Source organism: Rhinolophus hipposideros, assembly GCF_964194185.1.
Source record: "Rhinolophus hipposideros genome assembly, chromosome: 16".
Lineage (NCBI taxonomy): Eukaryota > Metazoa > Chordata > Mammalia > Chiroptera > Rhinolophidae > Rhinolophus > Rhinolophus hipposideros.
Genome location: NC_138062.1, coordinates 50,242,666 through 50,265,751, shown reverse-complemented (window position 1 = coordinate 50,265,751; position 23,086 = coordinate 50,242,666). Strand labels below are relative to the sequence as shown.

The window sequence follows — 23,086 nt, the reverse complement described above, 5'->3', positions numbered from 1 at the left end:
GGGGAGAGCCAGGACTGAACCTGACTGTGCTTTGGTTATGACAAACCCCTCATGATGTGAAGGGCCAGTACAGCCTGTTTTACAGGAACCCAGGACAAAGGACAGCCAAGGGCTCTGCAATCAAGTGACAAGTCCCCAAGGGAGATGCCCACACCTTGGCCACCTCCCCACTGGACAGACCAGCCACATGGACACCAATTACTGCTCCAGTCAACGAAAGGGAAACTTTATTGAAGCCCCAGGGCCAAGGGGTTTGGGCAGGAGGCCACCCTGTAAGCCGAGGTGGTGGAAGGTCCTTATTTGACCTTCTTCTTGGGGCGTAGGTTGTTGGTGTGGCCACACTTCTTCTTGCGGCAGTTGACGGCACGAGGATGCAGGCGAGCATAACACCTGCATGGGGACAGGAGGGATTGGTGAGGGCACCTGACACCTCCCCGCTCCAGGGCTACCCTGCCCACCCCGCAGTGTACATACTTGCGGCAGATCATCTTGTCACAGTTGTACTTCTGGGCAAGCTGGCGGAGGGAAGGCTCAATGATACCACCCCGCAGACGAAGCACCAAGTGCAGAGTGGACTCTACAGGAAATGAGGATTAGGGAGAGACAGTGACTCAGCAGTTGCCAGGTGCAGGGCAGGGCCCTCCAGTCCTGTAGACCAGGTGTGCCCAGCCCACAGAACCTCCCACCAGACCCTGGGGAGTCTGAGACTATTATATAACAGTGCTGGCCAGCTGGGTTGCTTCTTGCTGCAAGGAATGACACTGACTTCATTTATAGTAGGCATCACATTTTAAAATAAAACGTTGTCTTGAAAAAAGAAAAACAAGTGAACAAGAATACGGGACACCACTGCCATTTGGAAATAGGTAGAGATCACTGAGACCCTTTCCAGAGATGAGAATATTATCTTGTAAATCAAGACTCTCCCATTTCCTGACACTCACCTTAAGAACCCCCTCATGCCATAAGGCTGACAGTACCCCACCTGGGTTCTAGGCTTCATGGGGCCCTATCCAGTCACCACACCCCCAATACCTTTCTGGATGTTATAGTCTGAGAGAGTGCGGCCATCCTCCAGCTGTTTGCCCGCAAAAATCAGACGCTGCTGGTCAGGTGGGATGCCTGGGGAGAAAGCTAAGTTACTGAGGCTCTGTCTGGCAAGCATATTACTGGCAGCTCTTCCCTCCTCCCCCCAGGCCTGCTCCATCATTACCCCTAATCTGCCAAAAGGGAAACCAAGGTAGAGATGACCAGCTGCCTTCCCCAGACTATACAGGGGAAGCACTGGCAAGGCTGAGGTCTGTCCAATGCCAGCACCCAGGCCCAGCCCAACTCACCCTCCTTGTCTTGGATTTTGGCTTTGACATTTTCAATAGTGTCACTGGGCTCGACCTCGAGTGTGATGGTCTTGCCCGTCAGGGTTTTCACAAAGATCTGCATCTCTGTGTCTGCTGGGGAGGCTGAAGGAGAGTAGGACAAAAGAGTAAATTGCACGTCCACGCATCTTGAACTCGGGGGTGGGCCAGTCCTGTGCCTGCATGGACCCCAATTTCAGGCCCACCCCAGTGCCCGTTGCCTTCCACAAGCCTACAGATGGAACGATCAGTTCACGGCCAGAGCACCATCTTGCCAGACACGTTTCTCCAGGTGTGATCAGCAGGTCACATCCATCCATCCTCCCTCCCTTTCACCAGCCCCTGGCCACATCTGCTCCCCAAGATGCCCTTCCTGCAGCTTGGGTGGCAATTCCATCTTAGTAGCCACCCCCACCCGCTCCAACTCCAAGCTCAACCTCACTCGTTTCCTCTGTTACCCCGAAATTTCTCAGACCACACCTCTTGCCTTTGCTCCAACCCATAAATATCTGCCAACCACCTGCCAGATACTTGTTTACACGAGTTTTTTTTCATTTCCAAAACAAAGAAAGCCTACAAGATGGACACTACCAACCTCTCCTTACAGGTGTAGAAAAGGAGGTGTAGGTACCTCCGGAGGAAGCGAGAGGTTTTAACACTTTTAAAGGGACTGTCAGAGTCCGGCACTGTGAAAGTTACATGCCTAATACCCCTCCCCACTAAACCGGATCTGTCAGAAGGACCTATCCTCGTCCCGAGACCCCGTCGGATAGCTCAGGCGGGCGGCGCGGGCAGGCCACTCTCGTAAAGGCCAGTTCGCCTCTTGGGGGCCCAGTCCGGGTTCGGAATACCCGCCCGATGCGCCCTGCTCAGCAGGCCCGCGGAACCTGGCCGGTACAGACGGATTCAGGGCGGCCCCCTTCGCTGCTCGGGCCCTCATGCCCCCCACAGCCTCCCGCCTGACCCCGGTGCGGCGCGAACCCGCACGGACGCAGCCACCGACCTGCTCCGCCGCCTCGTTGAAAAGAAAGAGGGCGGCGGAACCGGAAACCGCCGAATTGCCGCCGAAAGCGCCTGCGCACCGAGCACGCTGCGTGCCTGCGTCACAATCTGCCCCGCCCCCGCCCCGCTGCCATATTGGGTGCTGGCGAACGAAGCCGTGGCGCCTATGGGCGAACGTGGCCCACCTGCTTCGGGGATGTGTGCCCCGCCCCGGGTCACGTGAACACTGTCAGCCCTCAGGTGCTTCCACCAGCTTTCTCCCCGACGGCGCAAGAAGGCAGGTTGCGGGCTCTCTGGTACTTTTTGAGTAAACTCTTTTGTGCTAAAGCGAAGGCATTAAGCAGAGGGTCTGCGGGTCCAGGACGCAGGGATGTGGCCGGGAAGGGAGGAGGAGGTGCCGGGCTGGGACCCCTGGGAGCCACGTACGCACCTAACACCCGAAGTCAGTTACTTAGAGGCAGTTATTCCAATCTCTCGGGCCGCAGATGGATTTCAGGGCGGAGCGCAGGAACGCTGGAAGAGCAGGTGAGAGGAAGGAGAGCAAAAAAATGGGATGGGACTCACGAGACTCATGGACGGCTAAAGAGCGCCCAGCGCGATAGAGAGGTGATGACCGAGAAGTGACCTGTGGGCTTGGCAGTGCACCTCTTTATTTTCTTGAACTCTTCCCAGCTCCCCTATGGACCAGGCAAAAGCAGACACTCTTGGATCAGGGAAGATGCCTTTAATAACAATGGATAAGTGCTTCAAAGATGACGGGACTCCGTGAGTGTTTAATGCGGAATGCGCCCCAGCTCAGCTCCTCGAGGAGCCTACCCAGCGACGGAGTTCTGGAGGAGTTATTCGAGGTGAGGGAACAGGGTTGTGAGCAATGGTGACAGGCACTTGTCATGGCTGCCACCACCGCGGACTCCCACCAAGGGCAGCCACATCTCTTCCTCGTCTAGTGGCGCCTGGCCGCACCCATCCTGTCCCACATCCAATCCCGTTTGAGCTGGTGTACCAAAGGATGGAAGGAAACTACTGCTAGGTACGCCCTTCTTTTTTTTTTTTTTTTAGAACTGAGTCTTTTTATTGATAACTTCCCAACAGCATCTGTAAATAACAGGTACAAAAATATTCCATTAAACTCTGTTTTCCAAGGTGGCTGGGCTTGCGCCATGGAGGCCCTGGGAGAGGCTTGCAGAGCCCTTAGGGTCCACACCTCTGGTCAGAGAAACATGGGCCTTACCAGGCTCAGGGCTGAGCGGATGGGCCGCATCTGTCTTGAGCTTTCTACAACTATTTCAGAAACCTCCTTGCGATACCAATTGGAGAATGTATGTAATACTTTTGTTGAATAGAAGGGCAGGGAGACCAGAATTAGTAAGTCTGGGAGTGAGCTGGGGTGAACTAGATACGATAGCGCTTGTCCACATCAAGGAGGTCCTGACCAGGGCACTGGGGTAGGGGACATCTGGCTTTGGTTTCTGGAAAAACTTCCTTGCGCCCTGCCCAACAATGCCAGTTGGCTGTTCATCCTCCGGCCTGGCAGAGGGTCTGCAGGAGAGGCTCTTAGTGAGGAAGGAGTGGGAGTGACAGACCTCCAGGAATTCCACACCCCTGGGAAGGAGCCTTGTCCCCCAGGAAGCCCCAGATGACAGAATAGGGTGGCAAAGCTGACCATCTCAAGGCAGGGTTACCTGCTGCCACCTCAGACACATAGAGTGCCACCACGGCCCTGAGATCCCTCGGAGTGCCTGGGAGCAGGGCTACTCGTCCAGTATCTCCTCCTCATCTGTCTGGCTGCGGCCATTGATGGCAGGGGAGTCAGGTCGGACATGGGACAGGTCCTCGAAGCCAGGGCTGAGAGAGGGTGAGACAGTGTCGGGGCTGGTGTCACAGGAGCCTGTGCTCTGTTCGGAAGTGGCAATGGTGGTCGTGGTGCTGGGCGGGATGGGGTCTTCATCCTCGTCCTCCAGGAGGGACGCCTCCGGAACGTCTGGGGAAAGGAGGTGCAGCAGTTGGCTTAGTTGCAGTGACGAAGGATTAACTGGGCCTGTGATCCCTAACAGCCCCGCCCCCCACAGGGCATGACGTGGCCTATTTTATGGAAGAGGGAACTGAGGCTCAGGTAGGTGAGACGTCTCCCTTCAAGGTGAGGTAAGGACCCAGGTTCTCTGGGTCAGGCCAACATGGGCCATGGGGGCAAGCCTGAGCGTGGCTCTCCCTCGACTATTATCACCTGGGCCAGGCCCCTCACCTGCCCTTTCCTCAGCTCCCTGCTTGATAAACTGGGGCTGATGACAGCAGCATTTCCTCTGAGCCTGTGGGTGTCAGCAGCCCTGAGATGGGGAGCTGTTGGCCCATTCAGCATGTGGGGGTAAACCAAGACTTAGTGTGAGGGGACACTATATTTCCTCTGACAAGGCTGAGGGTGCTGGCATCCAAGGGATGCAGAAGTCAGATGTGGGGTGCAGAAACCCTGGGTGACACTTACGGCTGAAGGCCTCCGGGTGCTGCCTGGCCAGCTTCCCTTTCAGCGTCCTGTGGGGGAAGGGAAGGCACACAGGCTGAGCCCACTGAACAAACAGGCTAGACTCGATGCAAACCAGCAACGCCATTGTCAACGGGGTGGATGGGTGGCGGGAGTTTCCCCCTCATTGCTTGTCACACTTCACTCCCAGGCTGCAGGGCGGCCCAGGCACTCAGCCCTTCAGACCTACTCTGAAGGCACCAGCCAACCAGCTGTCAGTTTCTGTGAATCCTCGGCTGGGTCTGGGTACTTCCTGGGCCCCCTACCTGCAATTCCTTTCTGACTTCTAACCTTCTTCTATCTGGACAACCTTCCAGGAAGCTTCTCTGCCCGCTTCTCAGCAATTGCTCTGGGCTACTTGTCCCAACCTGTCCCTGCATCCTAGGGGGTGAGGCCCAATGAGCAAGTCGAGGAGGCGAGTCATGCTGGCTGTCCACACCCCAAAACCCAGCAATCTCATTTGCCTCTTGAGAAGATCGGGTGAACGGCTAGGGGAACAGGAGGCTGGCCTTTCACTATTGGCTTTTGCTTGCCTTTTTTGCATTCTGTGTTCAGTGTTATGTTGCGTTTTTCAAAAGATAAATAAAATTGAAATTCAGAAACTTTTAAGATTTTTATCCCACGGCTGGTTCGGTGGCTCAGGCGGATGGAGCTCTGTGCTCCTAACTCCAAAGGCTGCCAGTTCAATTCCTACATGGGCCAGTGGGCTCTTAACCACACGGTTGCCGTTTCGACTCCCCCAAGGGATGGTGGGCTGCACCCCCTACAACTAACAATGGCAACTGGACCTGGAGCTGAGCTGCGCCCTCCACAACTAAGATTGAAAGGATAACAACTTGACTTGGAAAAAGTCTTAGAAGTACACACTGTTCCCCAATAAAGTCCTGTTAAAAAAAAAAAAAAATCTTTATCCCAGAATTCAGATCTTCTTGGATGCTAAGTACATGATGAAGTCTCATAAAACAAGTGAGCTGGATCTCTCCGTCGCCCTGTTACATGAAATGGGCAGCTCTCATTGAAGAGGGGAGGACCCAAGGCTTGGAGGGGGAGGCAGAGCCTGGCGGGGCTGAGCTCCCACCTGATCCTGCGGAAGATGCTGTCCAGGTCCCGCTTCATCTCCACCAGGGTCCTTGTGTGGTGCAGGAAGCGCTCGCTCATCTGCTGCAGGCGGACACTTGACAGATTGTTGAAGTTCACCAGCATCTCGTTGGTCTTCTCAAAGCGGTCCAGCCTGGTGGCAGAGAGAGGGCACCAACACCTCTGCTTAGCCTATAAAGCCCTGCTAAGCCCTTTCCTGCTCTATGACCTTTACATGTGCCTTTCCCTTGTTCTACAGAGCTCTACCTAGTGATTGAGCCACCTAGCAAAACTCCTATTCAACCTTTAAAACCTTACTCAGGTGTGCCCTTCTCATGTAGCCTTCACCACCTCCCTCAAGCAGATTCATTGATTTCCCTGATTCCCCTAGTCTCAGGTGGTTTCTCTGGCCCAGTGCAGACACCGAGGAGGCAGAAAGATTTGTGTCTGGTTTTTGTCTCCCCTCACGCTGGGAATTCCCCAGGGTCAAGTCTGAATCTGACTTAAAGAACTAGGAGAAAGATGGGTATTGCTGATATCCAGACACACTCAGCTCCCTTGTCACAGTGTAAGACAGGGTATCAGGTCTGTACTGTGTCCTAAATGGAAGGAAGAGCCTTTGGCTTAAAGACACAAAAATGAAGCCCCAGGAGGCTATACTTCCCTCCCAAGATTGTCAGCCTTTGTTCCCCATACAAGTCAGGCCAGGATTAGAATGGGGCTGCAGTGGCCATGGTGCGAAGCCCCAGGGAGGGCAAAAGGGAGTTCACGGTCCCTCCAAGAGATGCTGGGTGCTCTACAGACAGCCTGGGCTCTGACAGACCAGGCCCCCAACAGGAAGCCAGCCCACCAGCTCCCTTATATCCCCCAGTATCCCCTTATCCCACTCTTCCTCACCCCAGGCCTTGGGACAGGAGCTGATGCATCTGCCCCATCCGTCCCCCACCCCAAGCCTTCTGCAGCTGTGAAACCATCTCAAAGCCCTGCTTCCTATGCCAAGGGCTCGCCTCCAGGCCAGGAAGGAATTTACTTAGGAGCTGGCCAGCAAATTTGCTCATTTCCTTCATTTTATCACCAGTGTGGGGGCGGGCCGGGCAACAATGCTGGCTGGCAAGTGGGTTCCTTCCCACGCCTGGAGCCCAGGCTGCTTGGCCACCACTCACATGTTCTTCTGGGCCAGGATGATGGCATTGACGTCATCCACATTCACCATGCTCAGGATGCGGCCGCAGAAGACCCTCGAGGCCGAGGCTGGGGGGTCCATGTCTTCCTCCTCCGCCGCTGCCTGAAACAGGAAGAAAATCTGCAGTCTGCACTAGGCACATGGGTGGGTGAGGGGTGAGACAGGAGGGGCCGGGAACCCCACAGGCTGCCTGAAAGTGGGTCGGTCATGCCACTCAGCCTCAGCTTGGTCATCCCAGGAATTCAGGGGTATTTCGAGAACTACAGAAGGTCACATTTATAACTTGCACCCAAGCACATGGGAATCCCATCTCTGCTCCCCAGCACCCGTTCTCCATATGCCCAAGGCCACTGGCACTGCCCACCTGCACAGATCTATCTGCCCACCTCCTCCCACACCCCCTTGCCTTTGCCCATTCCCAGCTCAGGGCCTACTGTCCCCCCTGGTGGAACATGCACCATTGCCCCCTCTGATCACCACCACCTCGTGTCTTCCCTTCCAGGAGATCCTTGATGACTATCCTTACTTTGGTCACTCTCATCACCTTGTTTTAGTTGCTTCCCTGGCTCATCTCTGCCTGAAATTGCCTTAGTTAACAGTTGACCTGTTTGCCTGTCACCCCCACAGCACTGCCAGCTCCAAAAGAGTAGAGGCATGTGTTTCCCTCGCTCACTGCTGTCTCTAGAGCCCAGCCCAGAATCAGGCTCACAGCAAGGAATCACCAGAACTACTTTTGTCAGAGGCAAACAGGACCTTTCAAACTCAGCTGCAATGCTGGACTTTTAACAGCAAATAAAGCCAAGAATTTCAGGCACTTGCAGACAGGCTGTGGACCCCAGCAACCCAGACAGCTGCGGGGCTCTCAGCTTCCCTAGCATGTAGATGACTGTCCCAGGGGGTTGGGCTTCCTGGATCAGGCCAGGGCAAGAAAGGCCACAGCTTTAGCGCTGACCCTACTGGTGGGGAGCTTCAGGGAAAACCCAGAATCCTGACATAGCTTGGTTCTGGAGCCCACACATTTAATGGCCGACAGAAAGGCCCATTTGCCATTGGTTAAGATTCACACACAGGATCAGTAAGGGCTTTCAGAGCCCACTTAATCCACCCTCCTCTTCATTTAGCACCTACTGTAAGGTAAACAAGGTACCTACTTTATACATAGGAACTGTTACCCTTATTTGTATGTGAGAAAACAAGCTCAGAGATTGAGGCACTGAGCTATTGTCACGTAGCCAGTGAACCTGAGTCACAAATATCCACGGTCCGCAGGATCCACAAAGGTGTGACCCTGTACAGATGTTCAGTATCCACCCATGATAGCACAGCTGCTTCTTACAGCAGCTGCTTCCTACCAGCCTTCCGATTGCTTCCAGGAAAAATACCCAGAAATGTGGATCCCCCACTGTGAAATCACCTCATTTGCAAATTTTAGCAACTAACCCTCTTTCCCCCCAAACACCATGGGGCCAAGAGTATTTATGCCATGAATTTGGCTTAGCGGTTTACAGCCCCTACATGCCTTCTGGAAATAAGCTGCCACACCTGGTGAAATCCCCTCGCCCTGCCAATTAGTACTATTTTTTTGAGCTCCTATGTGCCAGGTACAGACATTCACAGTCTCCACATTTCCAAAAAAGTGTGATCACGTATAAAGAGGCTACTTGGGCTCAAAGGGCAGTCACGTGGTGGGAAGCCCACAACTAAAGCCTGGCAGGCACAAGATTTGGACCTGCAGGAAACAGTTCTGCTTCAAAGTTGGGTTCTTTCCTGTCTCTGGCTCCCATATGTGAGCTTCAAGGCACATCCCTCCACTGCCAGCTCCTTCTCTGAGGAAGCCTTCCCTAACAGCTATTGTGGACCACGTAAGGGTGGAAACAACCCAGCAAGCGCTCTGGTATCTGTTCTGTTTATGAGGGAAACACGCTGAGAGGGAAGCTGTGTGACTTTGGGAGAGTCACCTCACCTTTCTGAACCAGTTTTCTCATCCAGAAAATGGGAATAACAAAGAATCAGAATCTCACAGTCCTGTTTGTGGGGACCGAAACCAACGGTGATAAGCTTAACTCCGAGCAGGCTGTTTCTCCAAGGTGAATGTGAAGAAGTTTTAAGTTGGGGCGCGGGAATCCGCATTTTGACTAGACCCTCTAAGGTGTTTCCAAGACTTGAGCAAATGTAATCCCCAACCACGCCTATGAGGCAAACACTCTCATCTCGGAGGAGAACTAAGGCTCACAGGGGCCGGCTCAATTGCCCAAGGTAAAACGGCCAGGCGGAGAGGCAACGCGATTCCACCCAGGCCATTTAACAATTTAATTTGGTGGCCCAAGCTTAGCAAACCCTGGAGTGGGAGCGAGGCTCGCGTATCCCCTCACACCCCGCCCCTGCCAAGCGCAGAAACTGAAGCCCAACCACGGCAACGCCTGGTTCTGGATGACACAGGTGGCCCCAACTCCCGCACCCTGGACCTGGATCTACTGAGCATACAGGGAAACTGAGGCCTGTGCGCAGGAGGGGTGCCCAGATGTGGCCAAGAGCGCGCCCCACCCCACGACAGCCCCAGGGCCGCGCTCGACCCGGCCCGGCTCCCCGGCGGCCCCGGCAGCCCCAGCCCCACCCCAAACTCGGCCCCGGCGTCGGTGGCAGCGGCACCTGCACATCTGGCGGCCTTGCTCGCGCTTCCGGGATGGCGCCCGCGCCGCCGTGACGTCACCACGCACCATGCGCACGTGGCGGCGACGTGCCCAGGGCCGATTTGCGTGCGTGGAGGCGCGGCAGGAAGGGGTAGGGTTTAGTCCCTTGGCCTGTGCGTCACGACACAAAGCCAATCAAGCGGCCACTCTCGCGCCTCCGTAGCTTCCAAAGCCCGAGCTTGCCAGGCTGGGAATCAAATTCGCCGGGTTCAGGAATCCGTGTCCTGCTGTTGCTGACTCTTTTCTGGTCCATTGCCATCCAGGATCCCACGTTGCATTTAATTACATCTCCTTAGTCTCCTCCACTCTGTGACAGTTCCTCAGTCTTTTCCTCCTCTTTCATGACCTTAATACTTCCGAAGACTTCTGGTTTTGTAGAAAACCCATCACCATGGGTTTAATCCAGTGTTTCCTCCGGATTAGACTGTAGATAAGGAATTCGGACAGGAATCCCATAGAAGCGATGCTGTTTCCTCAGTGCATTATATTGAGGCATGCGATGTTGACTGACGACTTGCGTAAGACAGCGTCGTGACGGTTTCTCAACTATGAAGTCACTATTTTCACCTTTCTAATTAATAAGTATCTTATGGGGAGCTACTTAAGAGACAATGCAAGTACTTTTTTTAAAAAAACATTTTAAAAAGCATTTGACACCCACAAGTTTTAGCATCCATGCATGGCTCTTGTCAACAATTTTTACTTTTTTCTATTTATTAATTTAATTATTAATTGGATTTTATTCTAAACAAGAGCTGTCCACTCTCCAATTATGTATTTATTCACATTTATATTGCTCTGAACTCATGAGAATTTTATTGTTATTTATCTTGCTGCCCCTTTAAGTTAATCACCTATGTTCTTTAATATGTCTTCCATCATTCTCTAAGTACTTTCTTACTCTTGGCACAAGATTTTCCATGTTTGCTTTGGCATATCCTTGGAATCAGCAGTTTCTCCATGGACACTGGTTCCTGTTCTTGGAGAATGATATTTAAAAACCAAGGTCTGGGTGCTGGCTGTGCTCATTGCTTAACGACCCTCTCAGCTGTCAGAGTTAGCAAATACATAGTATGTCTACTAACCTATGCATACACATATCTATATTTACTCCTACATCTGTCACCTTGTCTATATATTGAAAACCATAAACAAAACGGGGCAATTACAAAATAGTAATTGCTTAATAAATATTAGCAATTCATTATCATTAGTTATTGAGGTCTTATAATGTGTGTATGTTATACGTCTAATTTTTCTGGGTCTCAGTTTGTTAACTGTGAGCCTGGGTGATCATCGCATTTGCCTTTTAAGGTTCTTGAAAGCTTGGGAGATAAACACATACCATGCCCTGGGGCACATGAAAGACTCTTTAAGAGCTCTGGAATTGGATATATCTGAGTTCTAATTCCAGTTCTGTCACATCTTAGCTGGATGGCTTTGGGCAAGTGGCTTAACCTTATGAAATCAGGCAGGTGAGTTCTTTACAAGTCTTGGCCCACGGTAAACCCTTGGTAAACTGTATTATTACCCGCATGTTTTGCTGCCTTAATTCACTGAAAAGTTAATACAGACCAGGACTCTTAAGTACTTAGTTCAAAAGTTTAAAAAATGTTTCAGTAACCCGCTAGCCACCCCCTCTGGATGTGGCCCATATTCTGGGAATCCAGAGAGTACTCAGTCCCTGCCTAGCCCTGAAGGATGAAGGGAGACAAAGTCTGACTCAGACACTCCCAACCCTGAGTAGAACACTGCTGGGTTAGAGGGAGGAGAGACTCAGAGCTGGAGGAACCTGAAGAGTGGGGGTATGAGAACTCCTTTTAAGGGCAAAGAAGAAAGTATATCTGGATGGGGTTTTGAGGTAGGATTAGGAGTTTTCTAGGTGCTGACTTTCATTCAAGGCTGAGGGAATCACAGGAGCAAAGACAGGCTGGTGGGAAAACACATAGTCTGGACTTGATCTTTTTAAGAACTGGGGAGCTCAGTGAACCAGGTAGCAGCCAGTGTTGAGCCGGGAGCACTGGTGGGGGCTGCTGGGAAAAGTGGAATCATGACTCTGTCTGCAGGCTGCAGCAGAAGAGGCCCAGGCTGAAGAAATCAAGCTTTTCAATGGGTCCCTTGGGCTCTGTTAGAGGCCAGGAAACATTTACGAGGGTCCCGGAAGAGGTGGGGGCTGCACATTGAGGCCAAAAGGGACTTGGCTGGCCCCAAATGTTTTGTGCACAGTGGAGTAGAGACAAGAAAAATATTTTCCTCCTTTGTGTGTTTGAGGGAGAGGGTGGGAAATGATGTGAATGCTCAGTTGCCCCAGTGATGGGGGCATTGGTGGTGGGGGAGGCCTAAGTCTGGGCACTGGCAACCTTTCTCTGCCACTTTTTCCAATTTTATTTCTTACATAGCATTCATCATAGCTGCAGTTAGATACTTATCTACATCATTGTTTGTGCAGTATCCAGCTCCCTGGCTGGAATAGAAGCTCAATGGCGTAAAATACCAGGCCCACTGTGCCCTTCATCACTGTGACCTTGAACAAGTTAATTAACTTCTCTGTGTCTCAATTTCCCCATCTGTAGAATAAGGATAATAAGAGTCTTACCAAAATACATGCATCCAATTCTAAAGAAGGCAAGAGAGAGAAAAGGAGCATAGAGAAGGTATTACAGAGAAAAAACACATGAGAGGGCAGATTTAAGTCCAAATATGGGTGTAATTACATTAAATGTGAAGAGACCAAATGCCCCAATTAAAAGATAAAGATGGGCAGGATGGATCAAAAAACAAAACCCGATTCTATACTGCTTACAAGAGGCACATATACAACATAAGGGTACCGAAAGGTGGAAGATAAGGGGTGGAAAAGAATGGAAACTTTAAAAGATAAACCAAGAGAATAGGCGTGCAGTCTTAATATCAAAGTCCACTCAAAGGCAAGAAGCATGGAGATAAAGAGGGGCATGTCACAACAATCGCAAATTCTGTTCACCAGGAAGATGGAACGATTGCAACTCTGTACGTAGCCAATGATGTGGATTCCAAATATCAGAGTATTTGTCTCATAAGGCAGATGGGAGGATTAAATACACAGTTTTTGCCTACACCTGTGATACCGGAGTCTCAGCTGTTACCGTGTTTCCCTGAAAATAAGACCTAGCTGGACAATCAGCTCTAAGGTGTCTTTTGGAGCAAAAATTAATATAAGACCCGGTCTTATATAATATAATATAATATGATATAATATAATATAATATATATAATATATAATACTATACTATACTATAATGTAATACTGGGTCTTACGTAATATTACATAAGACCGGATCTTATATTAATTTTTGCTCCAAAAGACACATTAGAACTGATTGTCCGGCTAGGTCTTATTTTCGGGGAAACACGATATTATTGTTATAATTGTTGATGTTATTAGTTTATATTTATTTTAGTTATTTATGTATAGTATCTTTTATTACAACTCCTCCAGCCCATGAAAGAGGTAGGGCTGGATGGGTGCAGATAAAGACATTGAAGATCAGAGATGAACAGGTAATAGTCCAAGGCCCTCAGAACTGGGATTGACCCAGGGTTTGATATTCTTCCTAAGCAATTTCTCACATATCCTCACTGCCTTCCCAATTGTTCTGGCTGATGAGCCTGCTTCCTTCCTTCCACAATGATTTCCTCAAGTCCCCCCACCCTCCACCTTTTGTGCTCTGGACTGTGCAGGCCTCAGGGCTGAAACAGTGAGAAACAACAGACCCGTCCCAGACTTTGAGGGTCTCCTAGACTAGTGGGCAGAGGTAAGGCAAGTAATGGCACGGATAAAAGTCAGTCAGTTATGAAGTGGAGGTTCATGGGTCTAGGAAAAGCCAATTGGGGCACCTGGCCTTGCCTTGGGGAGGTCTGGGAGGTCTTCCTGTAGGAGATGACCTCCGAGCGCTGATCTAACAAGTTAGTTCCCCCCAAAAACTAGTTACCTCCTCCAGTGTTAGCTATCTCCAAAGCCAGTTTCATTCATTTATTCAATTATTAGTTCATTTACTGAACTCCCATAGGTGCTAGGCATCATTCAAGGAGGTGTGTGTGTGGGGAACAAATCAAGCAAAATTCCTTTTAGGTAGGAGCAGAGTTGGAAGAAAGGGGAAGAAGCAAAGGAACAAACAAGATTATTCTGGATGGTGGTAACTGCTGGAAAGGAAATAGAGCCAGGGAAGAATAATTGCCCCTCCTTTCAAAACAAGATCCATCATAACCCATCTAATCGAGGCAGCCACCTTCTCCAGGGACCATGGGCACTTTATCACTCTCTGGCACAAGGTGCAGGGAGGAGTAACTACCCCCAGCGGCCCTGCTGGCTCAGTAGCTCACCTAGCCATTATTGAGCTCCTCCTGTATGCATCAGGCAAGTTCCCGGAGATTAGACAGACCACGCAGGGGAGAAGGGGTACTGTGTGCCCTTAGGCGCCTCATCCATAACTAGGGCTTCAAGGTGGTTTATCCAGCAGCTCCAGAGCTGCCCTGACCGTCAGGCCTGATCTCCTTAAAGAAATACCATTTAGCACTGTCCTCCCAACAGTCCCCAAGGTGAGAGTGCGTGGATTGGGGTGTTCATTCCCATTTCGCAGATGGGCAGGAGAAAGCTAATGCGGGAGCGGTGAGTCGCACTAGCGGTGAGGCACTGACCCGTAAACAGACTGACCCAGAGACACCCCCACCGCGCCCCCGCCCCCGCTCTGGTGGAGCAGTAGCCTCTACCCCTTTAAGAACACCCCGCGGATACAAGCAGGAAGGGGGCGGTGCCTGTGCTGGAGACGGATGTACGCGTGGGCCAATGAGCGCTGCAGTCTCGGCGGCGGCGGCCAATCGACACGGTGGGGGCGGGGCCAGGAGCCCGAGCCTAGTTCCCGAGGCGCGACGGCTGCGTCTGGGGGCGGGGAGGGGGGCGCAGGACCCCAGGCGGGGGTCCCGGAGCCGGAGGCACGTGTCCAGGGGCGTCGGCTGGGCTGTGCCGGCCGGGGGCGCTGCTCGGGCCTAGGACGGTCCGGGGGCCGGCGCGGCTGGGCTGCGACCGATGGGCGGGGCGAAGGGCCGCGGGGGAGGCGAGCCGGGGGCCGCTGGGGGTCGGAGTGCCCGAGGGGGCGCGGCCCGGCGGAGACGGCGGGGAGGGGGGAACTTTGGGGGGGGGCCGAAGGGAGCTAGGGGGTTGTCGCTGGTAGAGACGTGCAGGGCCGGGGGCGCTCGAGGGGTGCGGGGGGTAGGGGCCCTAGACTGGTGGCGTCAAACAGGCGTGGGACTTTGGGGGCCTGGGTGGGGGGATTGACGGAGGGCCAGGCCCAGGCCGGGGGCGTTTGGAGGGCGTAGGGTGTTAAGAGATCGGGAGGGGGTCGTCAGTCATCGGGGTGTTTACCCGGCGACTGAGCGGCTGTGGGGGCAGCTGGCCCAGGCTGGGGGCGGTGGTTGGGGGAGGGGGGAGGGCGATTTGTGCGGGCGCAGGGGATTATGGGGGTGGGGGCTAGGTGGGTCTCAGAAAAAGGGGCCCGAGCCCGGAAGGAGCAGGCAAGTGAGGGTTGGGGAGGGAATAGGGGATGCTGTGCGTTAGAATGACGGCTCTACCTACCTCCTCCCCCACCCCCTCGCTTTCCCAAGCTTGGGGTCTGGAGAAGGGGGGCAGTCTTTGATGGCCCAAGGAAGAGGCTGTAGAATGCGGTGGGAATATCCACCATTCCTGTAAAGAAGGCTACTTTGGGAGGGTCGTCAGGAAGACCGAGGAGAGGATAAAGGGCTCCCAGAGAAGGGTTTTGGCTAGGATTTCTGGTGTGGCGAGGGGGTGGGGCCGCGGGTGTGTGTGTGGGGGGTGGGGTGGGGGGTGTGTGATGGTTTAGGTTCAGCGTTTTGGAAGGAAAAGGCTTGAGATTTCTGGGTGGTGGGAAGTTAGCATGGGACTCTCCTTAAGGGAAGGGGCAGGTGGAGGTGGGGAGCCCTGGTAAAATTTAATTCCCTTAAACTCTAGAAATAGCCTCTCGAGTACCTCAGGGACTGTCCCCTAAAACTCAGCACCTCCTTTGGGAATTGAATCAGATAAAGCCCTGGGTTCAAATCCTGCCTCTGAGTTGGCTTGCTTTGTGACCTTGGGCAAATGGCTTTGCCCCTCTGGGCCTGGATTTCCTTTTCTGCAAAATATGGGGGGGATGTTTCCTACTCCCTGTGGTGTTTATGAAGATTAAATATTAGCTCTAATAATAGCTAGCGCTGTTTGAGCCTGATGCCCTGGGCTTGATTCTTGGGTCCTTACATCCTCTGGCCAAACCAGGGTTGTTGCTCTACCCGTTGTACAGATGAGGAAACGGGCCTGGAGCCCCTGAATCACATAGCACGTGATCCGCAGTGCAGAGAGCGGAGACATAGGAGGATTTGCGGGGCTGAGTGGGAGTTTTACAAATCCCATGCATTCCCCCTCCCAGGGCCAGTTCCCGTCCCCCCAGCAGCATGGCATCCTGTGCTGAGCCCCCTGCTTCGGGCCCTGAGCCCGCTGCCCGGCCGCCTGCTGGGGTCCCACCACTTGAGGACTTCGAAGTGCTGGATGGGGTAGAAGAGGCAGAGGGTGAGGAGGAAGAAGAGGAGGAAGAGGAAGAGGACCTGAGTGAGCTGCCGCCACTGGAGGATGTGGGGCAGCCCTCACTGGAGGAGACCGAGCAGCCGGGGGCCCTGGCACGAGAGTTCCTGGCTGCCATGGAGCCCGAGCCTGAGCCTGTCCCGGCTCCGGACGAGTGGCTGGACATCCTGGGTAAGGAGCAGGGGTGGCTTGGGTTGACCCACAGGACCCGGACTTCTCCAGTTCAGGAGTGACCTTGGCCCAGGCATTCTCCCCTGAGCCTCATTTCCCCATCTCTGACGTGAAGTAGGTTGGAAGTAAAACCTGTAGTAACCACGGTGATCACCAGCCACAGGCAAGTCCTTGAGACATTTCATGTGTATGAACCTCTTTCATTGTCACATACACAGCAGCTCAGGGAGGCTGAGTCACCCGTCCAGGGCTACACAGCCGGCACACCAGGCGCTGGCAGCTCTTAACCTCCACTGCTTCTTTTCTTGGCATTTGTCTGACAGGTACCGGTCCCCTGGAAAACGTGTCCGGAGATCGCATAAGTCTGGGGGACATCCCAATTTATCCATTCCTCTGTCTGGTTCATAGTATTCATTAGCGTTCTAATTGCTCAGAGAAAGAGACTAGTAGAGAAACTAGTTTCCTACAGGAAAGAAGCTAGGAGAACACACACAGGTGTTGCCACTGAATCTACCTCACAGCAACTCTGGAAACTTTAAAAATATATTGCTATTAGTACTGATATACAATATGCTAAATAATACTAGTTTCCCGTGAATGGTAGTAAAACATTATCATTACTACTACCATTTGTACTGATGCTAAACCAATAGAATCACATAATACTGATTCTGATAAACCAGGAGTTATTAATGTCACTTCCACTGCTAATAAAAATGTTAACTACTTCTAAAAATAACACCAGGTAACGTTGCCCACTAGTTCTGTGCCAGGCCTGTGCACCATCTTACCTTATCCTCACAACAACCCCGTGATGTAATTTGTACTGTACTCCTGTTTTACAGATGGGGAAACAGGCTCAGAGAGGGAAGGGCACTTGCCCAGGGTCATACAGCCTCCTTGGCTATACTGGGAAGCTTTTCTCTACTTATAGTAGGAGCTGCCCTGCTGCACGTCTGAGCAGGAGGCTGGCTTTGTCCATTTATATTCAGAGCCAGCCACATTCTGAGGTCAGAATTCAGGCTTCTAGACAAGGAAACTGAAGCCTTGAGAGGAGATGTGATTTGCCCGGAGTCCCCCCCTGAGACTGCCAGCACACCCATTAGTGCCAGGAAACCTCAAGACACAGGGTTCTCCAGATCCACTAGATCAGTGGCTCTCAGGCTGGATGTGGGGACATGTACAAGTTTGGGAGCAGCACAGAAATTTGGAACATTCTAGAATATTCCGGAATATGAATAGATGCCTTCCTATCCCTAACCTTTAGACTAGAGTTCATTCAGACTTACGTTGTATTCCAGACCGGTGGAATATTATGGACTGCTGGGACTCTGAGGCCCAGAGGTATGAGGTACCTGCCCAGTAAGTGGCAGGGCAGCTGTTTGAGGCTCAGCTTGTGTCCTGGTGCTGGGCCACCCCCGGGATGGGTGGAGCTGGTGGGGGTAAGGGTTTGGGGGAAGGGGCTCAGGGAGCATCACCCATCTGAGCCATTCGGGGACAGGCTTCTTGTTCCTGGTCCCTGACAGGAAATGGGATGCTGAGGAAGAAGACACTGGTCCCAGGCCCACCTGGCTCAAGCCGCCCGGCCAAGGGCCAGGTGGTCACGGTGCAGCTGCAGACATCACTGGAGAATGGCACACGGGTGCAGGAGGAACCAGAGCTGGTGTTCACCCTGGGAGACTGCGACGTCATCCAGGTTAGAGTGGGTTGGGGGTGGGGCAGAGGCATGATGGGGAGATGTGATGGCTGGGTGGGCTGGGGGAGGGCGCATCCTGGATCCACCTGACCCTCATGACCCCGCACACCCAGGCCCTGGATCTCAGCGTCCCGCTCATGGACGTGGGGGAGACGGCTATGGTCACTGCTGACTCCAAGTACTGCTATGGCCCCCAAGGCAGGTAAGAACCTGCCACCAGCTGGGGGTTATTGCCCTGTTGGGGTGGGGAGGAGGCAGATATGTAACTCTCCAAGTCATGTAGCCCAAGGGTGGCAAAAGTCACTTTCCTTGTGTTTTACCGAGGAGGGGATGACAGTGGGGCCAGCTCCAGGATTTGAGCCCTTTTCTGCCTGTTCCTGAGCTTGTCTAGTGTCTGTGGGGTGCTGTCATGGCTGCCAGGTTTGAGTGCTTCCCCACCAACCCCCCAGCAGGAGCCCATATATTCCCCCTCACGCGGCACTGTGCCTGGAGGTGACGCTGAAGATGGCTGTGGACGGGCCTGACTTGGAGATGCTCACAGGGCAGGAGCGTGTGGCCCTGGCCAACCGGAAGCGGGAGTGCGGCAATGCCCACTACCAACGGGCGGACTTTGTGCTGGCTGCCAACTCCTATGACCTCGCCATCAAGGCCATCACCTCCAGCGCCAAAGGTGACCTCCCAGTCAAATTCCCTCACCTCCCCTGCAAAAGTATCTGCTAGTGCCAGAAACCTCAAGCCACAGAGGGCCTGAGACTCAGAATGTTCTAGAGTATTCCAGAATGTGGATAGATGTTCAGCCATCCCTAACCCTTAGGCTAGGGTCTACCCCAGCCCCGTGGTAGATTCCAGATCAATGGGGTGCTAGAGGATACACGTAGATGTGGGGCGGTGGTGACTGCAGATGGTGTCACTCCACAAGCCTGTGTTTAAACCCCTGCTTCACTTAGGCTGTTTTGTAGATTCCTTGGTAGTGTCTTGAGGACACTGTGGTCTTGGCCTGTGTTAGAGATAGGGAAACTGAGGCCAGAGAGACCTGAGGTCCTCTGAGCAGCAGCGTCCCCCACCTCCCTTAACCAGGACACTCAATTAGAGACCCCTCCTCAGTCTCCTTTTCCACCAGGTACAGAGGGGTGGGTCTTGGCCTGGGTGACGTAGTGGGCAGACGGTTGCGGGGGGGCTGGCGGCCTGGTAACTGCTGCCGAGGTTGAGCACTGTCCCTCCACAGTGGACATGACATTTGAGGAAGAGGAGCAGCTCCTGCAGCTGAAGGTGAAGTGTCTGAACAACCTGGCGGCCTCCCAGCTGAAGCTGGATCACTACCGGGCTGCGCTACGCTCCTGCAGCCTTGTGCTCGAGCACCAGCCCGACAACATCAAGGCGCTCTTCCGCAAGGGCAAGGTGGGCCTTGGCCGGGGGTGGACAGGCCACAGGCACGGTGGCTAGGCTGGCACTCCCAGCCCAGAGCAGTGGGACTGCTCCTGCACCCAGGATTTGAAAAGGGCATAGGCGTCAGCCAGCTAAGCTCTCGGGGGTCCAGCTAGGGAAACTGAGGTTCAGAGATGTGACTGGAGTTATAGCAATTCATTAACTGAGGCCAGACGTGAACCCCAAGCCTTAGGTACCCATGCGCTGCCCTTAGCCCAGTGGTGACTGCTCCTTACATGTAAATCTTCATGGCTGCTATCTCCCGTGGAACAAAAGCCGAGTTTTTATTGCAGCCCTTGGGACTTTGAGCCATCTAATCTTCTTCTTCCTGCCATCACCTTTTACCTTACGTCTTGCTTCTCCATCCTGCCCAGCCTGCTGACTGACGTCCCGGTCAGATCTCTCCTACCCAGGGCCTTTGCGTAGGGTATGCTTTCTGCCTGAGACATTCATGCCCCAGGTACCTTCATTGGTTCTTTCCTTGCGTTCTTCAGGTCTTTGATGTCTCCTTGGGAAGCCCTTCCTGCTGCCCCACCCTGACCCCCTGCCGTCCTTATGTTTCCTTTGTCATCGTCCTCACAGGGAGACCTCAAGTCTCTTGTCCATCTACCCGCTGGGTAGTGGGGATTCTGTTTGGCTGACTCACTGCTAAATCTCTAACCCTGCAAAGAGGGCCAGGCACACAGTAGGTGCTCAGTAAGTGCTGGTGAAACGGGAGAATTTGGCCTGCATGGACCTGAATTGCTTTTGCCTCCATCTGTTTATTCTCATATAGCAACCCTGGATGGGGCAGAACGGGGAGAACTCTCCAGTACCTTTTAGCGGTAAACCGAGTAAGGTGCGAGCAAGTGCTGGGTCACCTCGTGAGTTTGTAAGAGGCTTGAGGACTGTCTCTCTCTAGCCAGCATTTTTTAAGCACTTGCTGTGTATAGAGTTCTGCATAGAAACGTGGGGAGGAAGACTATGTCATCCCTGTTTTTCAAGGGTTTGTAATCCTTTTGGGGGCTGTGGGACTGTCTGCTTGGATAACTCACACCTTTGGATCTGCTGGTTGAAGGTCACAGACACCCACTCAGATTCACGCAAAAGTCGGGATGGATGGCTTGTGGCACTGCCAAGTCCTGGGTTTCTGGCTTCAGGCAGGGCCCCTAGATCAGGCGTTAGCAGTGCTGTGGGAATGCCGTGTCTGTCTGCTGTCAGTTTCCCTCTCAGGCAGGCTCCTCTCTTGGGAGTGACCAACATGCTCCCCCCTGCCCCCCAAAAGCTCCAGGCTTCCATCCTCTCCCCTTAGCACCTGGTCTCCCAGTGACACAAGCCTATTTCAGGCTGTATCTCATTGCTTTGCTTGAGGCACGTGCTAACTCTGAGTTTTTCACTGTGGCCAGAGCTTTGGAAATATTCAGTCAAGGTGATGAGGGAGGAGGAGGCGAGTTGGGCACCCGGGTCTCCTGCACAGGCTGAGACAGCCACTCAGAGAAGGAGGCATAGATCGCAGGGACAACACTGAACCCAGTAGTGGGGTGCTCATGGAGTGTGAGGGCTCAGGAGAGCCTCCTGGGGTGGCTGAACCCCTGGAGCTATTGCTCGAGATAGATTTGGGACTCGTCAGCGTGGCTAGGAGCCTGGCAGAGTGGGTTTTGTGAAAGAAAGCGTGGCCCAGCATGGGTCCAGAGCGATGCCATGTACTGACTCCCGTAGGTACTGGCCCAGCAAGGCGAGTACAGTGAGGCCATCCCCATCCTGAGGGCGGCCCTGAAGCTAGAACCTTCCAACAAGGTGAGCAGAACTGGGGTGCCCTGGGGACTTGCCCTACTGGCCTGTCTGGGAAGTCCCCTCGATCGTGTGTCCCTGGTCTTTCTTGTTGTGGCTCTCTCTGTGGTGTTTCTACCTGAACAGCATCGGGGTGGGTGGCTGAAGGGCCCCAGCCAGCTTGCTGAGACACTCATGATCCTTACGTAGGTAGTCTGGGCTCACCCCTAACCAGCGGTCCCAGAAGCCCAGGGCGCTGCCAGCTTGGCCAGTGCCGGTATCCTCAGTTTTCTAACCCTAGAACCTTCCTCTCCTGGCCACCTTGTGCTCTCCCCCATCTACAGTCTCCCTAGAGGGATGGAGATGGCAGCCCCCATTTTGCTGCTGCTCAGAGAGGGGCAGACGGAATCCCCGTGTCCCAGTGGTCCCAGCCCCAAAGTGACCCAGGGCGCCAGAAAGGCAGAGCACCAGCGATGGCAGGTCACCTTGGCTGCTGTTGCTGCATGCTCTTAGCCCAAATGCTGCCCACCTCTCCCAGACGATCCACGCGGAGCTCTCAAAGCTGGTGAAGAAGCATGCGGCCCAGCGAAGCACGGAGACTGCCCTGTACCGGAAAATGCTGGGCAACCCCAGCCGGTTGCCCGCGAAGTGTCCTGGCAAGGGTGCCTGGGTGAGCTGGGGCTGGCGGGTAGGGAGGCTCTCAGAGGAGGGGCCAGGGCCATGGGCAGGGCAGACCATGCAGAGGCAGTGTCTTTATTTTGCAAATATTGATGTCTTCCCCACCTGGGTTATGCTGGACATGCTGGGGACACAGCGGCCTCAGCCCTGTTGACCAGGGCCAGAGCAGAAGGTGGAACACAATCTGTAGGACTTAGGGTGGGGAGTGATGTCTCTTCCAGAGGAGAAGGGGAGGTGTCCCAGAGGAGGTGACATTTGGTTTGAGCTTTGATGCATGAGTAGGAGTTTGCCAGGAGGCCAGGAAGGCAGGGTCAGGCAGTGGCTTCCTGGGAGTCCTGTCTAAACTGTGTTGGTATCTGAGACCCAAGACATCAGCGTTGATTATCCTCCAGTCTCCTCCTCCTCTCCCTTTATCCACAGTCCATACCATGGAAGTGGCTGTTTGGGGCGACTGCTGTTGCCCTGGGGGGCGTGGCTCTCTCTGTGGTCATCGCTGCCAGGAACTGATCACCCAGGTGGCTGCCACCCCTTCTGAGCACCATGGACCCCACCCTGAGCTCCCTAACTTTCCCAGGCTCCCTGTCCACTGCCCTCTCTGACCTAGCCCCCTCCTGTGGGGGGGGATAGCCAGGTTTGGGGGTCGCATGGCCCAGCGAGCAGGAGGGACTGAGGCCCAATATGAGAAAAATGAGGCAGGGCCTGGGCCCCATGTCCAGCCTGAAGGGAGGGTTCCTCATTCCTCCAGACCCAATTCCCACTCCCACCCCTCTGGGTTGGGTCTCAACAGGGGCCAGCCTCAGTTTCTCCTTCCCAACAGGCCTGGGGGCAGCCCTTCCCCGATACATTCCCTGTCCAAGTGCCAACCCCTCCTGCCCAGCCTGCTGCATCTCTGTCCAGGCTCTCCCCTCTCCCAGTGAAATAAAGCCTCCCACCCCGCA

At 53.6% G+C, this 23,086-nt stretch overlaps 3 protein-coding genes across 8 annotated transcripts; 1 reads left to right on the top strand and 2 right to left on the bottom strand.

Moving 5' to 3' along the window:
* Positions 1 to 198: 198 nt before the first annotated feature.
* On the bottom strand, positions 199 to 2,446 carry UBA52 (ubiquitin A-52 residue ribosomal protein fusion product 1). 2 transcript variants are annotated; one of them, XM_081077703.1, is made up of 5 exons: positions 2,359 to 2,446; positions 1,338 to 1,460; positions 1,036 to 1,122; positions 475 to 577; positions 199 to 390 (listed from the first exon to the last, which is right to left on the bottom strand). In XM_081077703.1, exons 2-5 carry the CDS (start codon positions 1,438 to 1,440, stop codon positions 297 to 299), a joined length of 387 nt encoding a protein of 128 aa, XP_080933829.1. In that variant the 5' UTR covers positions 1,441 to 1,460; positions 2,359 to 2,446; the 3' UTR covers positions 199 to 296. The 2 variants fall into 2 exon arrangements, with proteins under 2 accessions (XP_080933829.1, XP_080933828.1); XM_081077702.1 differs by having other exon boundaries at positions 199 to 577.
* Positions 2,447 to 2,991: 545 nt separating this feature from the next.
* KXD1 (KxDL motif containing 1) lies at positions 2,992 to 9,968 on the bottom strand. 3 transcript variants are annotated; one of them, XM_081077699.1, is made up of 5 exons: positions 9,782 to 9,968; positions 7,113 to 7,234; positions 5,951 to 6,103; positions 4,837 to 4,883; positions 2,992 to 4,338 (listed from the first exon to the last, which is right to left on the bottom strand). In XM_081077699.1, the coding sequence occupies exons 2-5, from the start codon at positions 7,211 to 7,213 to the stop codon at positions 4,109 to 4,111; spliced, it is 531 nt and encodes a 176-aa protein (XP_080933825.1). In that variant the 5' UTR covers positions 7,214 to 7,234; positions 9,782 to 9,968; the 3' UTR covers positions 2,992 to 4,108. The 3 variants fall into 3 exon arrangements, with proteins under 3 accessions (XP_080933825.1, XP_080933826.1, XP_080933827.1); XM_081077700.1 differs by having other exon boundaries at positions 3,057 to 4,338; positions 9,747 to 9,831; XM_081077701.1 differs by lacking the exon at positions 9,782 to 9,968 and adding an exon at positions 9,096 to 9,117 and having other exon boundaries at positions 3,057 to 4,338.
* Positions 9,969 to 14,690: 4,722 nt separating this feature from the next.
* Positions 14,691 to 23,086, top strand: FKBP8 (FKBP prolyl isomerase 8). Of its 3 annotated transcripts, none has more exons than XM_081076413.1 (9): positions 14,691 to 14,793; positions 16,278 to 16,600; positions 18,127 to 18,296; positions 18,410 to 18,498; positions 18,746 to 18,966; positions 19,522 to 19,694; positions 21,420 to 21,497; positions 22,009 to 22,140; positions 22,569 to 23,086. In XM_081076413.1, exons 2-9 carry the CDS (start codon positions 16,303 to 16,305, stop codon positions 22,653 to 22,655), a joined length of 1,248 nt encoding a protein of 415 aa, XP_080932539.1. In that variant the 5' UTR covers positions 14,691 to 14,793; positions 16,278 to 16,302; the 3' UTR covers positions 22,656 to 23,086. The 3 variants fall into 3 exon arrangements, with proteins under 3 accessions (XP_080932539.1, XP_080932541.1, XP_080932540.1); XM_081076415.1 differs by having other exon boundaries at positions 14,697 to 14,793; positions 18,749 to 18,966; XM_081076414.1 differs by lacking the exon at positions 14,691 to 14,793 and adding an exon at positions 15,317 to 15,372.

What these genes read in the sequence shown, in the direction of transcription:
- UBA52 (XM_081077702.1), bottom strand. Translation starts at nt 1,440, where the DNA reads ATGCAGATCTTTGTGAAAACCCTGACGGGCAAGACCATCACACTCGAG. An exon ending in CAAAATCCAAGACAAGGAGG is followed by an intron (nt 1,123 to 1,337) that starts GTGAGTTGGGCT and finishes CTTTCTCCCCAG; the next exon opens with GCATCCCACCTGACCAGCAG. An exon ending in AGACTATAACATCCAGAAAG is followed by an intron (nt 578 to 1,035) that starts GTATTGGGGGTG and finishes CATTTCCTGTAG; the next exon opens with AGTCCACTCTGCACTTGGTG.
- KXD1 (XM_081077699.1), bottom strand. Translation starts at nt 7,213, where the DNA reads ATGGACCCCCCAGCCTCGGCCTCGAGGGTCTTCTGCGGCCGCATCCTG. An exon ending in AGCATCTTCCGCAGGATCAG is followed by an intron (nt 4,884 to 5,950) that starts GTGGGAGCTCAG and finishes CTTCCCCCACAG; the next exon opens with GACGCTGAAAGGGAAGCTGG. An exon ending in GCACCCGGAGGCCTTCAGCC is followed by an intron (nt 4,339 to 4,836) that starts GTAAGTGTCACC and finishes TCCTTTCCCCAG; the next exon opens with ACGTTCCGGAGGCGTCCCTC.
- FKBP8 (XM_081076413.1), top strand. Translation starts at nt 16,303, where the DNA reads ATGGCATCCTGTGCTGAGCCCCCTGCTTCGGGCCCTGAGCCCGCTGCC. An exon ending in GAGACTGCGACGTCATCCAG is followed by an intron (nt 18,297 to 18,409) that starts GTTAGAGTGGGT and finishes CCGCACACCCAG; the next exon opens with GCCCTGGATCTCAGCGTCCC. An exon ending in CATCACCTCCAGCGCCAAAG is followed by an intron (nt 18,967 to 19,521) that starts GTGACCTCCCAG and finishes GTCCCTCCACAG; the next exon opens with TGGACATGACATTTGAGGAA.